Here is a 21,199-nt window from a genome sequence, read left to right as displayed (position 1 = left end):
AATAAAGAAATGGAAAAAAGTAAGCTGCTTCAGGTAGTGAGGTGGCAAAGTGGACAAACACTCAGCTTGGAGTCTGGAAAATCTGAGTTCAAATGTAACCTTAAACACTAAGTATGTGACCCTGAACAAAGCATTTAACTTGTTTGCCTCAATTTCCTCAACTGTAAAATGAAGATACTAATAACAGCACCTATCTCCAGGATTGTTATGAGACTCAAATAAGTATTTCTAAATTACTGTGCACAATGGCTAGCACACAGTAGACACCATGTAAATGCTTATTCCTTTTCCCCCTTCCACACACTAGGGTTAAGGATCAGCAATCATTTATTATTCACATAGTCTTTATATATTTACTTTGGCCACCATAGGCATGATTGAAAAAAGCTAGGGAGACAAATGAGAAAGATATTTATACCAACTATTCCTGGTCCCTCTAAAGTTATAGTGGTACAAGGGGAAAGCAACACCTCTGACAGGACATTCTCTATATGGACAAGTAGGTTGAAGGTGGTTCTGCGGATAAAGCACTGGGCCTGGAGTCAGGAAGACCTGAATTCAAATTAGCTTCAGAAATTTACTAGCTCTGTGACTCTGGGCAAGTCATTTAACCTCTTATTTAATTTTCTGGAGAAGGAAATGGCAGATCACTGTAATAAATTTGCTAAGAACTCAGTAACAGGGTCACAAAGAGTCCAAAAGTGCTGATCTAGTTAGTGAACAAGGGGGCACAGTAGAGAGGTGGGCCTATATTTAAGACCTAAGTATCTCATATATGTATGCTCTTGGGCAATTCACTTAACCTTTGTCTTCCATAGTTTCCCCAAATAAAAAATAGGTTTCAAATAGCCCCTACCTCACAGGGCTATTCAGGGGATCAAATGAGATAATATCTGTGAAATACTTACCCTGGTGCCTAACACCTAAGGCTTAGTAAATGTTTGTTTGATTTCCTTTCCCCTGAACCTTCCTTCTGAAATACAAGATTCTGGTCTTCAAAAGTTATGTTTTAAAAATATAATATGCCTAGAGTGTTATACCTTATATAATATCAGCTCATATCACAACAGCAATTATGAATAGTTGAAAGTAGGAATGGGAAACAGAGAGAGTTCTGGGAAACAGAATTTAATGGAAGGAAAAAACAAAACATTGATAAAGGGACATGGGGTAGTGCCAAAATAAACTGATCTTTTCATGATTTTGCCCTGATTATACTTCTCAAAATTATCTCTCATAACAGAGACTACTTATTCTTTTAGATATTATGGACCACAAAATATTAATAATAGACTTCATTTTAAAATTTTTATTGATTTCTTTCATTTTTATACCATAATTTCCCAATATATAGCTTGGGTCCACTCCCAACTTTTCCTTGCAACAAAAACAAAACAAAAACAAAAAAGTTAAGCAAAACAACCAAAAAGGTACACACAAGACAACAGTCTATATCTATTATCTCTACTTGTCTGTTGAGCATTGAAAAATAAATTCACTGAAAACAGGACAGTTTTAGAACTACCAAGTGGAATCTCATATATTTTTAAATTTTTATTTTTAATTTATGGCATAAAACAAGCATTTCCACAACAGACATGAAAAAGATAACATGAAACTGCAAATATACTTTGCACAACTCCTTATTCCTTTTAAATAAAGAATAAAAAGACAACTCTGAGATACCACTATACACCTGTCAGATTGGCTAAGATGACAGGAACAAATAATGATGAATGTTGGAGGGGATGTGGGAAAACTGGGACACTGATACATTGTTGGTGAAGTTGTGAAAGAATCCAACCATTCTGGAGAGCAATTTGGAACTATGCCCAAAAAATTATCAAACTGTGCATACCCTTTGACCCAGCCGTACTACTACTGGGCTTATATCCCAAAGAAATACTAAAGAGTGGAAAGGGACGTGTATGTGCCAAAATGTTTGTGGCAGCTCTTTTTGTTGTAACTAGAAACGGGAAGATGAATGGATGCCCATCAATTGGAGAATGGTTGGGTAAATTATGGTATATGAAGATAATGGAATATTATTGCTCTGTAAGAAATGACCAGCAGGAGGAATACAGAGAGGCTTGGAGAGACATCAACTGATGCTGAGTGAAATGAATAGAACCAGAAGATCGCTGTACACTTCAATGCTGTCTGAAGATATATTCTGATGGAAGTGGATATCTTCAACATAAAGAAGATCCAACTCACTTCCAGTTGATCAATGATGGACAGAAATAACTACACCCAGAGAAGGAACACTGGGAAGTGAATGTAAATTGTTAGCACTACTGTCTATCTACCCAGGTTACTTATACCTTTGGAATCTAATACTTAATGTGCAACAAGAAAATGGTATTTACACACATATATTGTATCTAGGTTATATTGTAACACATGTAAAATGTACAGGATTGCCTGTCATCGGGGGGAGCGAATGGAGAGAGGGGGGGAATAATTTGGAAAAATGAATACAAGGGATAATATTATTTTAAAAAATTACTCATGCATATATACTGTGAAAAAAAATTCTAAATAAATAAATAAAGAAAGAATAAAATTATTATGGAAAAAATTTCCCCATCCCATATACACAAATGCATGCATGTGTGTATGTAAAATTACTTTATACATATCTATCAGTTCTTTCTCTCTGTACACAGATCTTTTTTCATATGTCCTTTAGAGTTAATTTAGGTATTTATAATAAACAAAATAACTTATTCATTCAAAGTCATTCTTAAAACAATATACTATTGGAGATGACATAGATGACCAATACATATTTTTGTCTGCCTGCAATTTTTGATTTCCTTCACAGGTTAATTGTACACTATTTCAAAGTCCGATTCTTTTTGTACAGCAAAATAATTGTTTGGACATGTATACATATATTGTATTTAATTTATACTTTAACATATTTAACATGTATTGGTCAACCTGCCATCTGGGGAAGAGGGTGGGAGGAGGGGGATGGGGGAAAGGAGGGGAAAAATTGGAAAAAAAGGTTTGGCAATTGTCAATGATGTAAAACTATCCATGCATATATCTGGTAAATAAAAACTATTATTTATATATATATATATATATATTGCTCTTCATTATTTCATGAAAGTTTTCCCATGTTTGAGCTCATGATTTCTTATAGCACAGTAGTATTCTATCACAATCACATCACAATTTGTTCAGCCATTCCCCATTTATGGGCAACGCAGCAATTTCCATTTCTTTGCGGCCACAAAAAAAGCTGCCAGAAACATTTTTAGAATATATAGTTCTTTTTCTTTTCCCCTAATCACTATTGGAAATAGACTAAGTAATGGTATTACTGCATCAAAGGTACATAGATAATTTTAAAATAACTTTTTGGGCACAATTCCAGATTGCTTGGATCATTTTACAATTCTACCAACAATGAATTAGTGTCTCAATTATTCCAAATTCTCAAACATTTGTAATTTCCCCCTTCTACCATTTTAGTCTCTCTCTGGTAAGTGTAAAATTCATATCAAGGTTGTTTTAATCTATATTTTTCTATTCAATAATGATTTAGAGCATTTTCACATAATCATCACTGATTTGCATTTTTATAAACCCTCATTGTTTTTTGCATATAGAAATAGTTTGTCGAGATTTTAATAAAAAAGAACATTTACAAAATAAATCTTCCTAGATTCTTCCTACGCGCGCGCGCGCGCGCGCGCACACACACACACACACACACACACACACACACACACACACACACTTGCTAGGCTGCTAAAGCACACTAGGTGAGAATATAGTGTAGCTGGACTTCTGAAAGGCTTCTGACAAAATCTTATACTATCTTTATGAACAAGATGAAGAGAATTTGACAAACTGATAATATTGTTAAGTAGCTTTATCTAATCTCAAGTGGGCAATCCTTTTCCTTTTTTAAGATAACTATATCAATTTCTATGATAGTTATTCCAAACCTCCTCTATCTTCAAACCACTAAAATAGCTTTTTTCTCTTTCAGAAGAAAATCTCACTTCACTTTACTGAGAAGACTAAGACCATCCATCATGAGCTCTTCTTTCCGAAATGTATATTGTTCTTTCTCAATCTCTTTACCCAACCTCCTTTCCCTATCTAAAGCTGGGCTAATCTCTCAATTTCACACATTGCAACTCCTAACATCATTCCCTCCAGTCTCTTATCAGCTCAAATGTTCCATTTCTTTATCTTCAACGTCTCCTTATAGCATTGGCTCTTTTCTCAGCATCTGCAAACATGCTCAGCTTTCCATGAATCTTTCATTTTATCCTTGTAATCTCTTCACATTTACAATTCTGTATCTCTTCTCCCTAGTATAACTCCAGGAAAAAAAGATTTCTACACTCATTTCCATTTTCTCACCTTCCAGTCACTTCTTAATCACTTACAATCTGATTTCATTACTCAAGTTTAAATTACTCTTTCCAAGGTTACTAACAATCTCTTACTGGCTAAATCCAATGGCTTTTAGTTCTCATTCTTCTTGACCTTTCTCAGCATATGGTGCTGTACAATGAACATTCCCCTCTTGTCGAGATTCTTCTTCCTTGGATTCTCTCTCATCAATCTGACCATTCCTCAATCTTCTTTATTGGATCATTCTCCATGTCCTGCCCCCTCTTCTCTTTTGGTGGCATTATCAACTTGAGTTCAATTATCCCTATGCAAATAAACTATCAAATCTATAAATCCAGCTAAAGTCTCTCTAGAGTTCCACTCTGCTCTACAATTACCCACTATACCTCTTCACTCAGATGTCCCTGAGGGATCCTAAACTCAACATAATTCAAAACTGAATTAACTATTGTTCCTCTTCCAAACCCTACCAGCTTTGCGGGCAATCAATTTCAAATCCTTGGAATTATCTTCAACTTTAACACCAGCTCCAACCCAGAACCTGAAAGTCTTCAAGACCTGAATTCAGATTTAAGCTCAGATACTGTGTGATCCTGGGCAAGACAACTAATCTGTTTGCTTTAGATCCTTATCTATAAAATGGAGATAAAATGCACTGACACTCCAGGGTTGTAATGGGGACATAATGAGCTAATATTTGTAAAGTGCTTTGCCTACCTTAAAGTGCTATATAAATGCTATTATCTGGAATACAGATTCCTTTCTGGTTCACTCAACTATGAGTACACTTTTCCTCTCCATTAAATTATGTTTACTTTGCACATATTTGTTTATCTGAATATACACTATTTTCTTCAAACCCCTAATCAATAATTAAGTTTGCTGACAACAAAGACCTTCATTTTTGTCTTTGTATCCCCAGCACCCACCCTACAGTCTAAGATATTTAACAGTATGCTTACTAAACTGATTTGAATGACTGCCACAAAGGGAAATAACTGATGAATTAATATCAGTATGAAAAGAGGTCCCAAATGAAGTTCCCCAAAAAGCTGTTTTTAATTTTATGTTGTTCATACACTGACTTGGACAGCCAACCTATCAAATCTATTGTTGATAAAGAGCCAAAAAAGATAGGAAACACAGATCCAAACAAGACAAATCCAAAATGATTTCAACAAAGAAGCCAAATTTAATAATTATGTTAGTAAAGTGCTTTGTAGAAGTTAAAGTGCTATATAAATTAAATCCCTGGATGTGCCTTAAGGACATTTGCATGAAGATGTACAGTAGATAAGTGAGGAGTGGAACTATAGAAGAGATGTATAGATTTGAATTATTCCCATAGGGATAATTGAACTCAAATTGATAATTATGGCAATTAGGGAGTTATTGTGGTTTGGGAAGTTTTAGATGCAGTGAAAAGTCATAAGACAATTGCCTGGGACATTTTTTCCAGAAGCAATGGCAGCAAATAAAAGCAAAAAAAAAAAAAAAAAAAAAATCAGACAAGGGCAGCCAGGTGGCGCAGTGGATAGAGCACCAGCCCTGAAGTCAGAAGGACCTGAGTTCAAATGTGACCTCAGACACTTAACACTTCCTGGCTTTGTGACCCTGGGCAAGTCACTTAACCCCAATTGCCTCAACAAAACAAAACAAAACAAAACAAAACAAAACAAAAAAACAAAAACAAAAACAAAAACAAAAACAAAAACAAAAACAAAAACAGAAGCAATGGCAGTATTGACTTGATTATTGTTTCAGAAATGAAAAGAGATGTTGGAGAAGAAGAAAAGGAAAGTATGTATGTACAACAGCAAAGAAGATGGGAGGAAGACAGCAGGGTTGTTTTAAGGAAAGCATTTTGTAAATCTTTAAGGAAAAATCATCCACTGTGTAAATGCTTCCGAGTACTAGCATTACTCTAGTAAGAAAAAATATTATATTGTCTACTAAAGATGTATAATATAAAGAAAAAATGTCCAAGGCAATTCTAATAGATTTTGGACAAAAAAAGAACCATGGCGATTGAATGTAAATCTATAAAATATATAAATATAAAATATATGCAATATCCACTTCTTTTTTCTGTTTATTTTTCCTCCCATGATTTTGTCCTTTTGTTCCAATGTCTCTCTCCCAAGCAATGTGTAATAAAAAATAATTAAAAAGAAAAAGTTGAATGAGTTTCCTGTATAATCTTTCACTTAACCACCTCAGTCTTCTTTCTACTATAACCATGTAATCTTAACAAACAAAACTTGAGAGGTACATTCTGTGGATAATGCAGCTCAACAATTCCCCCTTTTGCAACATTAAGTCCATACAAAAGCATCTCCACAGAGTAATTCACTATCAATAAATTTCAACCAAAATCACCCATATGCATAGGTTCTCACTACTAACATAATATAGCTCTCTGTAGCATTTCTTTATCTAAAATTTATTTATTTGTTATCTATTTTGCTGTACTTTCCAGTGTTTGAAGGAGAGAAAATAGAAGCAAAATAGAAGTTGAGTAATTCTGCTTTCTCTGTATCTGTCAATATACATCTCATCTCTTTTTCATGTCTAAAAACAAGAGCCCTACCTATTTCTCCTTATGTCTCTTGACTCCAAGTTTTTTAAAAAGAAAAAAAAAATCTAATTGCTTTTATGAATTCAATTGATACTTAGCTTTAGCCTGACAAACCTTCACCCCACCCCCTGTCAGTTTTATTCATGTTGGTTCTACCTTTTGTATATTTTGTTCCTTTAGGTCTGAGATTATGTGATAAACTTTGTGCAGCTACATCAGTCTCTTAAGACTTTTTCTCCTTTTCTTTCTCATCAAAATATTTTGTAATGACGATCCTGCTCTTAAGGTACCAATCACTCAAGTGAATTTCCCTTTTAGATTTCCTGATCACAAGATGCTAATCATAATCAACAGTGAAGATAATTTCTTTTCATAACATTGTTACCTGTGAATTGCTTGTCTTAACTCTCAAAATCAGTTTACTGGCTTGCTACAGAAAAAGTCCAAGACCAAAAAAAAATTTAATTAAAAAAATATTTATCATTCAACTGCACCCTAATTGTTTTGTTCATGTTAAGCTTCTGGTCAAAGTTCATTTTATATGCACTGTTTCAGAGCCAAGTTTCTTATATTTACACATTTGTGGTTTTTTAAAATTCAAATATATGACTTTATATTTTGCCCTGTTGCTAAATAAAGGGGCAGACAGGTGGTACAGTGAATAAAGAGCCAGGCCTGGAGTTAATAAAACCTAAGTTGTAGAGGCGGCATTGGCCTCTGCAGTTTTGCCTTGTCCTAAGAATGTAATATTCATTCCTGAAAAATCCTTCTGGCCACAATTCTTGGAAGAATGAAAATATAAATACGAGGAAAGTCAATGGGAAAAATTTTTTTATGTGTTCCTAAGTCCCCAAATTAAGACTGCTTTGTGCCAAAATATCATGGAATTACATTAAAATGGACACAATTACTTTAATAATAATAAGAAGGGCTAAGGAATTACTTTCACTAATAGATAGCCCAGAACTCAATAGACCACAAGTCTTTGGTCCCAAGGAAATCTAAAAATTTTTCTTTATTACTGTTTAAGTGTCATGGGAGTTGATTTCCACCTTTTCCCCAAGAAAGTTAAAGAACAAACCTCTCCAGATAGATTCTTTGATGACAATGAGAGTAAGGACAAATGAACCCAAAACAATTCCCTTCTTACCCTGGTAATTAGGAGATATATGTGTTCAGTTCTCTACTCATTGTTTCACATGGAGTCATAAGCTCAAACAATAATAGTGCCTTTTGTCTTATGATAAGAAAACTCAGGGTCATGTGAGATTTTGTGGAACCCTTTATATACAACAAAAATTTAAGTTTTTTCACAACGTGATGCCTCAACAACTTACACATATATATCTACAGAAATATATTTTCTCCTTTGAATATTGATTAAAAAAAAAATGAAGCCTAGCACCTTTGTTACCTTATACTTCAATAAGCATTATCATAATTACATTAAAAGTTAAGGCTTTTTTAAAAAATTCCCTTCTAAGCTCTTTGTTTTGTTTTATAACTATTTCATTAATAGGACATTATAAAGAGCTCAACTCAAGAACTAGGGTTCAGCTACTTATGAAGCAATGAAATTCAAAAAGGTTTGAGTAAATGTGAATTATTTCAACAACTCAAATCAAGTTCTCCTAACCCAAATGGATTATCTCAAGAGACAATAGACAAAACATAGGATTTAAAGGTGTTTGAATACTGTCTCAGACACTTAACTAGTTGTATGATTGTAAGCAAATAATTTAAGCTCCCTGGGTCTCCTTTTCCTTATATGCAGAAAGAGGGGTTGGACCTGATGACATTAAGTTCTACATCTTTGGTACTACAACTGTATATTCTAAGTTCCATGAAGGAAGGCATCATATATGTTATTTAATCTCTATCATTCCCCACTGCCTCACTTTCACTCATCATATACTTCCCTGTTAAGGATCGTGCCTAAATGAAGGGACAGGTCAATTCTCCAAGAGCTTCCACAGCTGTGGATCATAAACTTGAAGGAGTTGCAAATCAGCCTTCAAAGATGTTCTTTGTGGATTGGGAATGAAATAAATTGGAGGCAGAGGGAAGAAGAGGTCAGTGAACAGCACCTGCCTCTGTTTCCTTGTATCATCATCTGCTTACATGAAGAAATCCATTCTATAGATCTGAGACCTCCAGCAGCCACTGGCAGGTGGCTCCTGTATCACAACACCCCCCCCATCCCACTTATATGTGTGTGTGCATTTATTTATTAATATGTAAAATTTAGAAATTTGCTTAACTAAAACTAGTGAGGAAAAAAAGGGATAAGGGAATAATAAATTTCGTTATCTTCTCAACACTACTACCTTTTACCCATATTTTGCACACACACACCCCCAACCCTTTTTAATTGTCCCTCTAGAACCTCACTCTCCTGGTCTATCCCAAGTCCCTCTCCATTCATAGAAACTTAGCAATGGGCTTGAGAATCTGGGAGAGTCCCAGAGTCATAGTAAACTGGCAGTTATGGCAAAAAGTCATTCGGTACAACTGCTGAAGACCAGTGAAATATTATTAGAATCTTAAACTGAAACACTATACATTTTCTCAAAGAAACATGGAAATAAATGGTTGTTAGGTTCCATATCTGATTCTACAGCTTTGCTACATTTGGAGTCAAATAGAGCTTCACAGAAAAGATTGGGATTGTAAGCATTTAAGACACTATCACCATAGGAAAATACATTAAATTCTAAACAACTGCTTTATAAATGATTTTGGGAACAAAATCTATTCATAAAATGCAGTCATAAAATATAAATATTAGTAACTCATAAATGATATGTATAGTTATGCTCTCAGTTAAGGTAGCCAATTAACCAGATTATTCCATTCCTAAATCAATTTAGGTAAAGAATTAGAATTTACTCTTTACAGAAAGGGAAAATATGATGATTTAGATTTATTGTAAACCCAAATGTTTAGTGATATCCAACTCTTTCATGACCAAAGATACTGGAGTGGTTTGTCATTTCCTTCTCAAGCTTATTTTTACAGATAAGGAAAGTAAGGCAAATAGGGTTATGTGATTTGCCTAGGATCAAAGAGATAGTAAGTCCAGAGCCCAGACTTGAATCAGTCTTCCTGACTCCAGGCCTAACATTCTATTCACAGAACTTAGTTATCAACATAAACCTTACTCTCTCTTAAACTGATGTATTATACTGGCAGAACAGTAACTATAAGTTTTCTCACATCAAATTTGTTAATTTATATTGTCCTTATTGTGTTCAGTTCTTGACCAGTCAAATATAGTTCTTAATAAAGTAAGATTTCTTTTCACTTCCAAAGTGAACTCCTGGGTAAAAAAATTTAACTTGGGCTGAAACCCACACCAGACAAAACAGACTTGGCCCAAAGATTCAAAATCATCGTGGGAGGGGGCAGCTAAATAGTACAAAGGATAAAGCATCTGTCCTGAAGTCAGGAGGATCCAAGTTCAAATCTGGCCTCAGACACAACTCTTCTATCTGTGTGACCTTGGGCAAGTCACTTAACCCCAATTGCCTGACCATAACAACAACAACCCATCATGGGAACTGCCAATTTATCAAGCAATGACGGAATAATTTTCAATTCCAGTTTCAGTGGCTTTCAAGAAGTTACATGTAACTTTGGAGGGCTTAAATTCATTAAAAGGAAAAAACAAAACAAAATGGTGGTTAAAGCACTGGTTTTACAATTATTTCATTAAAAGTTTTAAAATACTACTTTTGTTTAAAATTGTTGCCACAAAAAAACTTGCTAAACAAACAAATAATCTTAGCACAATTAATGCAGCAAATTGTGGAACATCCAGTGAGACACCATATACACATTCTAGTTTACCAATATCACTAAGATATTGCTAGGAACAAAAAACTAATTCTAGAGGAAGAAATATGTAGATCAAGTCAAGTAAAAAAGGAATTTATTAAGCCTTTACTCTATGTCAGGAACTGACATAAGCACTGCGGATACCCTCCCCCCAAAAAAAAGGTGGGGGGGGGGGCGGCAAAAACAGTCCCTGTCCTCCAGGAGTTTATAATCTAATGAAGAAAATATATGGAAACAGCTATGTAAGTATAATATACAAATAAAATTCAAGGTAATCTCAAAGCATGGAGGCAGACCTTGAAAGCCTTCTTGTAGATGATGAGATTTTAAGCTGGGGCTTAAAGAAGGAAGGCAAAAGATAGAGAACAAATTCTAGGAATGGAGACAGAAAGTGAAAAGGCAGCATCAGGAGATGGCAGTTGTATGTACTGTTTAAAAAACAGCAACCAAGACTGTGACACTATAGACATGAAGATGAGTATGAAGATAAAAGAAAGGAGAGATAGAAAGGAACCAAGTTATGATGAGAAGTTTTAATATTTGATTCTGAAAGAATAAAGATTTCTGAAAGAAAGACTGGTTCACAATCCAGTATTATTGGTCACAACCCTATCTTATTGACTAGTGAGAGACACTGTCAGGCTTACAAACTTTAAGATCATGTTAGTAGCTGAAGTGGAAAATAAATTGGTAGTAGGGAGATATGGCAAGGATAGCAATCAGCAAGCAACTGCAATAATCCTGGAATAAGTAATGGCCTGAACCAGATTTGGTGGCAGTGTCAGAGGACAGAAAGGAGCATATATAAGATGTTAGGAAGGGGGGAGGAGGAGGAGAGGCAAAAGAGATTAAGGAATGGAGGATGACGATGCCTAGGTGGAAAGCTGGATGACTGGGAGCATGTTGGCATGGAAAAGAAGGGTTTTGAGGGAAAGATAATGAGTTCAATTGCAACCTTCTTAATTACAGGTAATATGAATGGACTCAAAGAACTTTTTATATATTCTATATTGTCTCAAAAAGCAATAGAGCTTACTTTGAACACAAGATCCAAGAGTAAAAGTATTTTAAAACACAATAAATTTTAAATTCATTTTTATGGGAAAAAAATTAAACTGCAATATAAATTAATAACTTAGAATTGTTTTACATCCCAAAATTTATTTTAAAATTCTCATTATATACTACAAGTACTCTAAATGTATAAGACTTTCAGTTTTGAGCTATACTGCTAAATATTTAATGGTATAACAAAAATGTTTTTAAGAGAATTGAAATATGATGATTGGCTAAACCCTGACATTAAATTCTCTCTCTAAATTGTCTGTATGAACAGAGTGGTAAAGATAAACCCATCGAAGGAATTAAAAGAAGAAAACTGGACAAACACACACAACTCATCCAAGCTGACATCTCTTAGTAATAGATGATGTGTGCAATGTACCACAAAGAACCATAAAAAATTGGTCAGAATTTATATAACTGGAAATTGGGCATTAGTTTATTAGTAAACACTGTTATACAGAATCAGATAAATTATCACTGTTTCAAGAGAAGATTTAAAAAAACTCTATAAGATGGTTTTTTAAAAAACAAATATCCATGAAACTAGATCCCAAAGCCAAATTTAAAAAAAAAAAAAAAAAAAAAAAAAAAAAAAATCTTCAAGTATAAAAATAATTTCCAATTTGGGTTTATTTCTAGTGATCCTATTGAAATGATTATTATTTTATCAAAATTTTTAAAAAAGTTTCATGGTTCTTGAAAATTTTTTTTAATTTACAAACAAAACATGTATAAACAACTTAAAAAGAGTAACTGATGATCACTCACATTATTTACTAAATAACTTGTAATACTTTTAGGTTCTTAGAAAAATTAAGAAAAGTTATGAATTTTTAAAACAATAGGTCTTATTTAATACTATTTTCATCAGGCATTTCTTGAGAAATAATCTTAAAATAGCTTTCAATTTTTGCAGAATCTGACTTTGAAATCAAAATTTTTATCACTGCAAAGTTTAACAACTGCAACATTATTTATCTTTGTGGAACTAGATTTTCAATCCTAAACAATTTTATTAGCAATGATTATAGTTCAGTTGCATTCCTCAAGCATTTATTAATTTTGAGACCAGTGGCCAGTGAAACAGGTTTAAGAAAGCAATAGATATCAACTAACAGTTAAAAAGAATTCCCAAATATATGCTTAAGAACAGTCTACATATGCATGCAAACCCAGATTCCAGTTTTTACTTTAAGCATGGAAGACCCAAATAATATGCTAAACCTGTTATCACAAGTCCTGTCAGATCAAAATATAAATGAATTGGTTGAAACTTGGAGCATTTTTTACAATTCTGATGGAAAAAGGGGAAAAAAAGATAAATCACTCTGTCATTTCTGGCAAGCTTCTTAGTTCCATGTAATACGAATGGTCCATCCCAAGGTTATAAAGCAGCTAAGAACTTAAAAATAAAGAAAAGAAAAATGAGAAAAAAAGAGCTTTGTTTTTAGTTAATACTAAGATCAATAAACAGAACTGAATACCTACCATTGTAAGTTTGCAAAACACTTTCCCAGTTTATGTTACCTTTAGACCTATGTGAAGGTAAAAGGAATTTATAGTAACTCAACTAAAAAGGAAACTAAGGCAAAAAGAAATTAAATGACTTGCTCCAATTCCCATGATTCATTGACTAATCATTAATAGAATCAGGACCAGAGACAGACAAGTCCATTAATTCTAATGTGACACTTTCTACTCTGAAGTTCAGAAAAGTGAGAGATTCCTACTGCTTTGGTCCTCAAAATATTAGCATCACTATTATATTTAGTTTACAATGTGGAATCATGTCATATCCCTATGTATACCTAAGGTTTCTCTTGGACTATTTTAATTACAATCTAACCTTTCTTTTTTTCTGGAGAAGCCAAAAAAGGGCTTCTTCAGATCCCATGCAAACAGTAAAAGTGGATATTTCCAGACCTCATCTAAATTGATTCCACAGCATCCTACCATATATGTAGTTTAGGAAACAGATTTATAGTAGTTTTATGAGATGCAAAAACCTCCAGTAAACTATTTCTGAGCTCTGAAATTTCAAAGCCTCTTTCAGATGATTTCGCAAGCAATTCACAAACAACCCTTCAAATACCAATGAGAAGGTAAGAAGGCTTTGTGAAACTACAACTCCTATAATCACAATTTTAATGAGTCCCCTGCCCCCCCCCCCCAAGCATGAGACTACAAGTCTCTGGCAGGGGTTATGTTTCATCTTCCACACTTTCTTAACATATTAAGTATTTACTTGCTAACAATTATAAAAGAAAGGTTATGTGGCATCAACACTGAGAACACTAAATTTTGAAAGAAAAGTTAATAGTTTTGTTTTCTTTTTTTTTTGCTGAGGTACTTGGGGTTAAGTGACTTGCCCAGAGTCACACAACTAGGACGCATTAAGTGAGTATCAGGCCTGCTTTGAATTAAAGTCCTGCTGACTTCAGGGCAAGTGCTCTATCCACTGGACCACCTAGTTGATTCAAAGCTATAAGATTTTTACAAATGAAAGATATAGGGTCAATGACTGGACTTTATCTCCAAGTTATAATCTTAGAAGCTATCAAAGCATTAAGAAATTAAGATGGGAGTCAGTCTGTGTGTCAGAAGCAGGATTTGTATATAAGTTTTAATGATTTGAGAATGATTTTAGAGGATTAAAAAGGCACAAGATTGAGAGTCAGAGGACAAAATGCCATTCTTTGACTTATTCATTTGTAACCCAGGACAAGTTACTTAACTTTTCTGGGTCTATTTCCTCATTTGTAAAATTAAGTTGGACTAAGTAATCTGTATGTATATTACTTTCAACTCTAAATCTCTGATTCTCCTGACTGGAGACTGCCTCTCCTAGAGCACCATTTCTGGACTAACTAAAAGCTCATCTTCTACAGGAATTATTTTCCAACTCTCCTAATTCTAGTGCCTTTCCTCTGTTAATTATTTCCTATTTATCTGATATACAGCTTATTTACATATGAGCTTATTGAGGGCAGGAATTGTCTTTTATTTCTTTTCTGTATCCTTAGCACATTGCCTTGGTTGGCACAGTTAATAAAAACCTGACTCCAATCTTCCTTTCCTCCTCTCCCCCATTCAGTTTTGGAAGAATGACCATAACCATATAAACTCTGCTATTATTTCTAGATAAGTGTCTAGTTCTCGATGGTCCTGTTCACCATTATTGAAACTTTCAGGACCAAGTGCCCCTCTAGCCAGCAATGTCTAAAAACGATTACAGTTACTAATTTTTCAACAAAAGTAGCACCAACTTTGGTGAACTGGGAGAAAGAATTGAGAGCAACCTTTAACCTTTCTGCTATTAACTGATAAAAGGCTGACAAACTCAATTTTTCTATGCCTGGTTCTGTCAACTTCTGCTCCTTTGAATGTCTTATGAACTCTCAACTTAGGCACTGTGACCTGTTAATTTTTCCAATCAAAATGTTTTTTACCACCTTTACCAACCATGTAAAGAAACTCCTCTATGTTAGACATGTCACATAACACAATTAGCAGTCTAAATCATCAAGTATTTACCGAGTACTTACCATTTCTAGGAATTATGCTAAACCCTGAAAAAACAATGACTAAGCTAACATTGACCCTGTCCTTGGAACTTAACACTATCACAGGAATTGTATGTATGTGTGTGGTTATTATTAAAGCTTAAAACTACACTAAGACTTTTGAGGGCTCCTGTTATCTTTTTTTCAGCAGGAAGTAATGATTGTGGTAGAAAGGGAAAGATCTAGAAAAACTGACTTCATGTAGATGGCACTTGAATTGCATCTTAAAGGAAGAGAGATGGTAAAAAGGAATAAGTGAGGAAATACATTCCAAGCATGAAGTCACTTGGAATGCTATTATCAGGAACAGTAGGGAGATCAACTTAGGTGAAAATGTAGAGTGAAGGGGGTGAGGGGTTAAGTCAGTTAATAAACATTTCTTAGTGAACACTATGTGCCAAATATTGTATTAAGTAATGGGGAGTTCACTATATAATGAAGAAGGTAGTATGAAAACAACTATATACATACAGGATAAACTGGAAATAATCAACAAAGTCAAGTCATTAGAATGAAGAAGTATTGGGAAATATTTCCTGTAAAAAAAAAAGTGAAATTTTACTTCAGACTTAAAAAGGAAAAGCAGAAAATAGAGATGAGGGAAAGCATTTCAGGCATTAAGAAAACAACCAGTAAAAATGGTCAGTTCGGATGTCAAGTTCAAGGAACAACAAGGAAATCAATGTCATTGGATGTTGTGTGTGTGGGGGTGGGTGGGTGGAATTGGTGGTGAGTATAAGGTAAAAAACTGGAATGATGTGGGGGAGGGGTCAGTTATGAAGGATTTTAAATATCAAACAGAGGATTTTATATTTAATCCTGGAGGTAAAGAATGAGATGAGGAAGGCCATTAGGTTTTGCGAGTAAAAGGTCACTGTTAACTTTGAGAAGTTTCAGTTGGATGATAAAATTCAAAGTCAGAGTATAGAAAGAGAACAAGAGGAAGGAAATAGAGGTATCTATTGTAGGAGAGATGCTTGGGGGGGATGGTCAGATCAGTAAGGGTTTTTTTAAGTTTGGAGGAGACATGGGCATAAATTCCTTAGGAAAGATAATAGATAAAGAAATTGAAGATTGCTAAGAGGGGGGGAAAGATGGTAAATTTCTGGAGCTGAAATTACTTGTGTACATCAAGGGGTTTGCCTTGGCAAGAAAATGGACCCCCTCAATATGTAAGACAGTCAAAGAGAAGATAGTAGCAAAAAGGAAATCTGGGGGATATGAAATGAGGAAGAAGTAAGAAGAGGGTGCTTTCAGCAAATGGCCTCAATTTACAGTAAAATACTAGGTAAGGTTTTCAGTTGATATAGGGGAGAGGGAGGTTAGAGAAGGGATGAAAAAGTTTAGTATAGCAAATGTGAAATGAGTTAATTATGGAGGTATAGTAACAATGAGGGCCCAACTGAAGTTATTTAACAGTAGATAAGAAATGTCATGATTTTCTCCAGTTGGACTTAGCAGTCTTAACTTGCAAAAGTAACAGTAGGAGTGATCCAAGACTGAGGCTTGGTAGGACAAGTGACTGATAAGGACAATGAAGAGTTAAATTAGTTTACCAAGAAATCAAGATGAGGAAGGAAGGAAAGTGTAGCTATCAAAGGGGTCATGGTCTGAGAAAAGCCTGAGGGAGAAGAATATACAAAAGCCATGGTAAGGGAGAAGAATAGGGTTTGGGGTTGCAAGATAGATGAAGTGGAATGGTACTAGATTGTGATAAGACATGGAAGTGGTGCGCTTGTACTTTATGGCAAGTTCAAAGGTCTCACCCATGTTTGTGTGGCTGATATGGAGTAGAAGAGTAGGTTATATGAAATAAGTAAATTACAAGCTTGAGATGTGTGAGGGAATATCAACATGTATGTGGAAGTACCCTTGTATGAGGGGCAAGAATTGTGGAGGAGATCAAGACTGAATCAGGAATTGAATTCATTGAGCAAAGGGGAATGTACTCAAGATGAGTTGACAACAACTATTAGAATTCTGATAAGGTGGTAGCTATGGATTGAGAGAACCTCAAGGAGGAAAGGTTCCTAAGTGATGTTAGTATAGGGAAAACAAAGTGGCTACAGGAAACAAGAAGTACTCCAACTCCTCTTTGGGAGTAAAAGGGAAATCAATCAAAGTGAAGCCAAAGCTGGAAAAAGAGGTCAGGGAAGTTGTGTAATGAGAAGGAATGCAGGTCTCAATAAAAGGCAGAAGGTGGAAGAAATGGGAAAGGAAAGGATTTAAGATGAAAACAAATTTGTTGTCTACAGAATAAGCATTCTAAAAAGCACATTGGGATGGTAAACAGCTTCAGAGGGGAGCCATGGTGGGCAGAGAGGAATATCCAGTTTTAATAATAACAAAGAATCAGGGGTTTAAATGATGATATCCACAAATTTGGAATCAGTGGGATAGGGAAGGTATGATCAAATTAGAGTTTGTTCATTCTTAAGGAATGAGTTTTAGGTACATTTTCATTGTCCAAAGAGGTTTGGCCCCTGGGTAATTTTCTTATGACCTTAGGAAGCTCAGGAAGAGAATGCAAAAGGCTGTCAAAAGCAGATTGAAACAAGGTTGATTGAAGGGTTCTAAATTACAAACAGAGGAATTTACATTTGGTTTTAGAAGTAATGGAAAGCCATTGGTTTATTGAGTATTAGAGTAACATGGTAAATATTTTTGGTCAGAACTGTGCTATAAGAACATCACTATGTCAGTTTTTGTCACTGCATGTCTCTTTATAGCAGTGATTTTCAAGTTGATAGAAGTCTTAGTTTTTGGAAACTAATGATAAAAAGAAAAATCTCTTGAAATGAAAAAATCAAATTTGAAATATTTTTCTGACAAAGGAAAAATCTAACAGCAGATCTTACAAGTAGATTATTCCGAGTGTTTACTGTTAATCTTTATAGGACAGAAAATATCTAATTTAAAACATTAAATGAGTTTACTTTTTTATATGAATCAAATCCATAAAGATATCTGTCAAACTGTTTTATCACTATCTGCTCTCTATCTCAAATTAAAGTTGCATGGTCAGATCAAGAGAAATCATATCTGTGAGACACTGTCCTAAAATATCAATAAAGGCAGTCCTTTCAGACTACAAATATTTGCTTTAGTCCACTATCTACAGGACACTATAGGGGAATAAAATAATATGACAAAACTCAACTCCTCAAGGAGTTTACAAAACAGAAGACATAGAATCAACAGAAGAACTACCAGAACTGGGAAGAGACAAGGTATAGTGGGGTAAGGAGATGAACAGTAATCCTTGGGGAGGGAGGGATTATGTTGTTTCTGATATATTAACTTAACGAAGGCTATTAGGATTATTCAATTTTTCAAAACTGTAAAATGAGGGAACTGAACTAGATGGTACATCTAAAGTCCCCATTAGCTCTACAATTTCAGATTTATAAATAGAGAGAATTGAAGTGTAGGATGGGAAGTCTAAGAGGGTAGACCTGTGATTTCATTGGTACAGGAATTTCCAATGAAGAAATTCCCTCCCCAAACATCTGCAAATGTTCTGCAACTCAGTATCTTAGAAAAGTTTCTAGGGTCACTCACTGAGAGATTAAGTGACTTATCCAGGGTCACACAGTACGTGTCAGAAATAGGGTAAGAATTTCATATTACTAATTTCCTTTCCTATTAAAAGCATTTATGAACACAGGTCAAGAAAACCGTGAATAATCAAATGAAGTATTTTAGGTAAGCTTCTGGTATTTAAAAAAACAAACAAAAACAAACAAACAAACAAAAAAAAAACACACCTGCCTGAAGACAAAAAAAAAAATCATTAAATATAACTTCAAACATTTTTCTCTTGCACTGTTTTTCAAGCTATATTCCTAGGAAAAAGCAATGTTCCAAATCTTAAACAGAAAACAAAATATTCAGAAATTTAAAACTGTTTCCTGTCCACAACTACAGGGTTCTAAAAGCTGTCACTCAAAATAGTTCCATTTAAAGAATTGTGGAATCTTTAAGAAAAAGAATACAGTACATAAATGTGCATTATATTGGAATCACAATAGATATTTTAAAAGTAATTTTTTTTTTGCAATCTGTCGAAATATTCAGAGCTTGTAATAAAATATGAAAACTAAAACCAATCTGTAAACAAGCTATACAAGGTCACATGGAATCAATCCAAAAGAAAAGCTTCTGCTACTCTAAGGTATGTGGAATAAGGTAATGTTAGACAATATTTACTTATCTCTAGCTACGTATTAACCTCCGGTTTTGTGCTCCACTGTTTTATGCATAAGAATATTTCTAGTTTCCTAGTTTAGTCAGAAGCTTTCTAACTGGAATAACTAAAGCAACATTTCTCACACACACACACCCCTCCTATTGTTCTTATCTCATTCTTCTAATTACCCTCAATATTCCCGAACGTTTTCTTCCAACAGCAAATTTCATGACCAAGAACACTAGACTGGAAACTAGGAGACCTCAAGTTTCAAGGACTTGGTTCTGCCAATAATTTACTTAAGGATTTGGGGCTTATGATTTTTAAGTCGTTGACATCCTCAGTTGTAACACAACAAAAACCCACCCCTCGAATCCCATCGGGCAGTACACAATTGCTCCCTACTAAGGAGAAGCACATTTAAGGAACTCAAGTCAAGACAACTGCACGCGTTCCGTCTCGGTTTTCCCCACTGAGTCGTGTCCTCTCCCCACCTTCCTCCTGAAACCTAACTGCTTTTTCTCTAGCCCCGTTAAGTCTTTGCTGCCTGCCCTCCCCCACTTCCAACCCCCCTCGATTCTTTCCTGTTCCTCTTGTCTTTCTTCACTTTCCGCCCCCCAAGGTCCCTTCCTGTCTGTTGACTCGGTTCCCCCACAGCACCCCCACCTGGGGAGGCAAACGAGCCTTTCCCCCAGGGCCCACCCCCCACCTCCTCGTCACCAGGTTTCATCCTGCCCCTCCAACCGTCTCCCGCCCCCAGGTTCCTTCCTGCCCCCTCAGTAGCTCGACCTTAAGCCGATCCCCCCCACCCCGCTAAGGTTTTCTCTTGACCCCCCCGAACCCAGCTTTTTTTCACCCATCCTCTTCCAACCCTGTGCTCCATCGACCCCCCACCCCCAGCGTCCATCTTTCCCCCTTTATTCAGCGCTCCCCTCCCCCCTCTCTGTCTTCCGAGCCCCGGAAACACGGAGTCCCAGTCCAAGGTTTCTCACCTCATTCGGTCACTTCAGTGGTGCCAACCGCTTCATACAGGAAAAAAAAATAAAAATAAAAAAATAAAAAATAAAGTAAAATAAAACCACGTCCCCCTGGGCGGTTCCCCCCCCTCAGACTCCGCGCCCTCGCCAGGCAGCCGCCACACCGGGCTGCACACACAAGAAAACACACGCCGAGGTCCTGAGGAATGGGGTTTAAGGGGAAGGTTGAGGGGGACGGGGGCGGAGCGGGGAGGGGGGGGCTCACACCCGCCTCCAACACAACCCCGCTTCGCTACGGCCCTTCGCCATTTTGGTTTCCCGCGGAGTGCCGGTGCATTGTGGGACCGCGAAAGAGTCCTTGTGCCGAATGGCAGCTCTCCAGAGCCGCGGGGGGGCGGGATCTGCGAGGCGGCCGCGGAAGGACGCGTTGCCCTTCGGCTCCGGCCGTGGGTGAACAAAGAAGGACTCTTTTAACTGCTCGGTCGACTGGGGATGGGATTCTTCCGCCGCCGGCACTATCACAATAGTGCAGCCGGCAGAAGTCGGGCTGTTATTGCCCGGCTCTCCCCGAGCTGGGGGCGCGGGATGGGGACCGGCTCCGACCTGG

At 35.8% G+C, this 21,199-nt stretch overlaps 1 protein-coding gene across 1 annotated transcript in view; it reads right to left on the bottom strand.

Moving 5' to 3' along the window:
* MTF2 (metal response element binding transcription factor 2) overlaps nucleotides 1-20,938 on the bottom strand; it is a 48,988-nt gene extending 28,050 nt beyond the window's left edge. The window contains exon 1 of the mRNA XM_074262707.1: nucleotides 20,608-20,938. Within this exon, the coding sequence (XP_074118808.1) occupies nucleotides 20,608-20,612 (5 nt within the window). The 5' untranslated portion in view covers nucleotides 20,613-20,938. The remainder of the gene's footprint in view (nucleotides 1-20,607) is intronic.
* Between the last annotated feature and the right edge of the window lie 261 nt (nucleotides 20,939-21,199).

Source organism: Sminthopsis crassicaudata, chromosome 4 (genome assembly GCF_048593235.1).
Source record: "Sminthopsis crassicaudata isolate SCR6 chromosome 4, ASM4859323v1, whole genome shotgun sequence".
In the NCBI taxonomy this organism is placed as follows: Eukaryota; Metazoa; Chordata; class Mammalia; order Dasyuromorphia; family Dasyuridae; genus Sminthopsis; species Sminthopsis crassicaudata.
The sequence above is the reverse complement of the archived record's forward strand: the minus strand, read 5'-3'. Positions and strand labels throughout refer to the sequence as shown.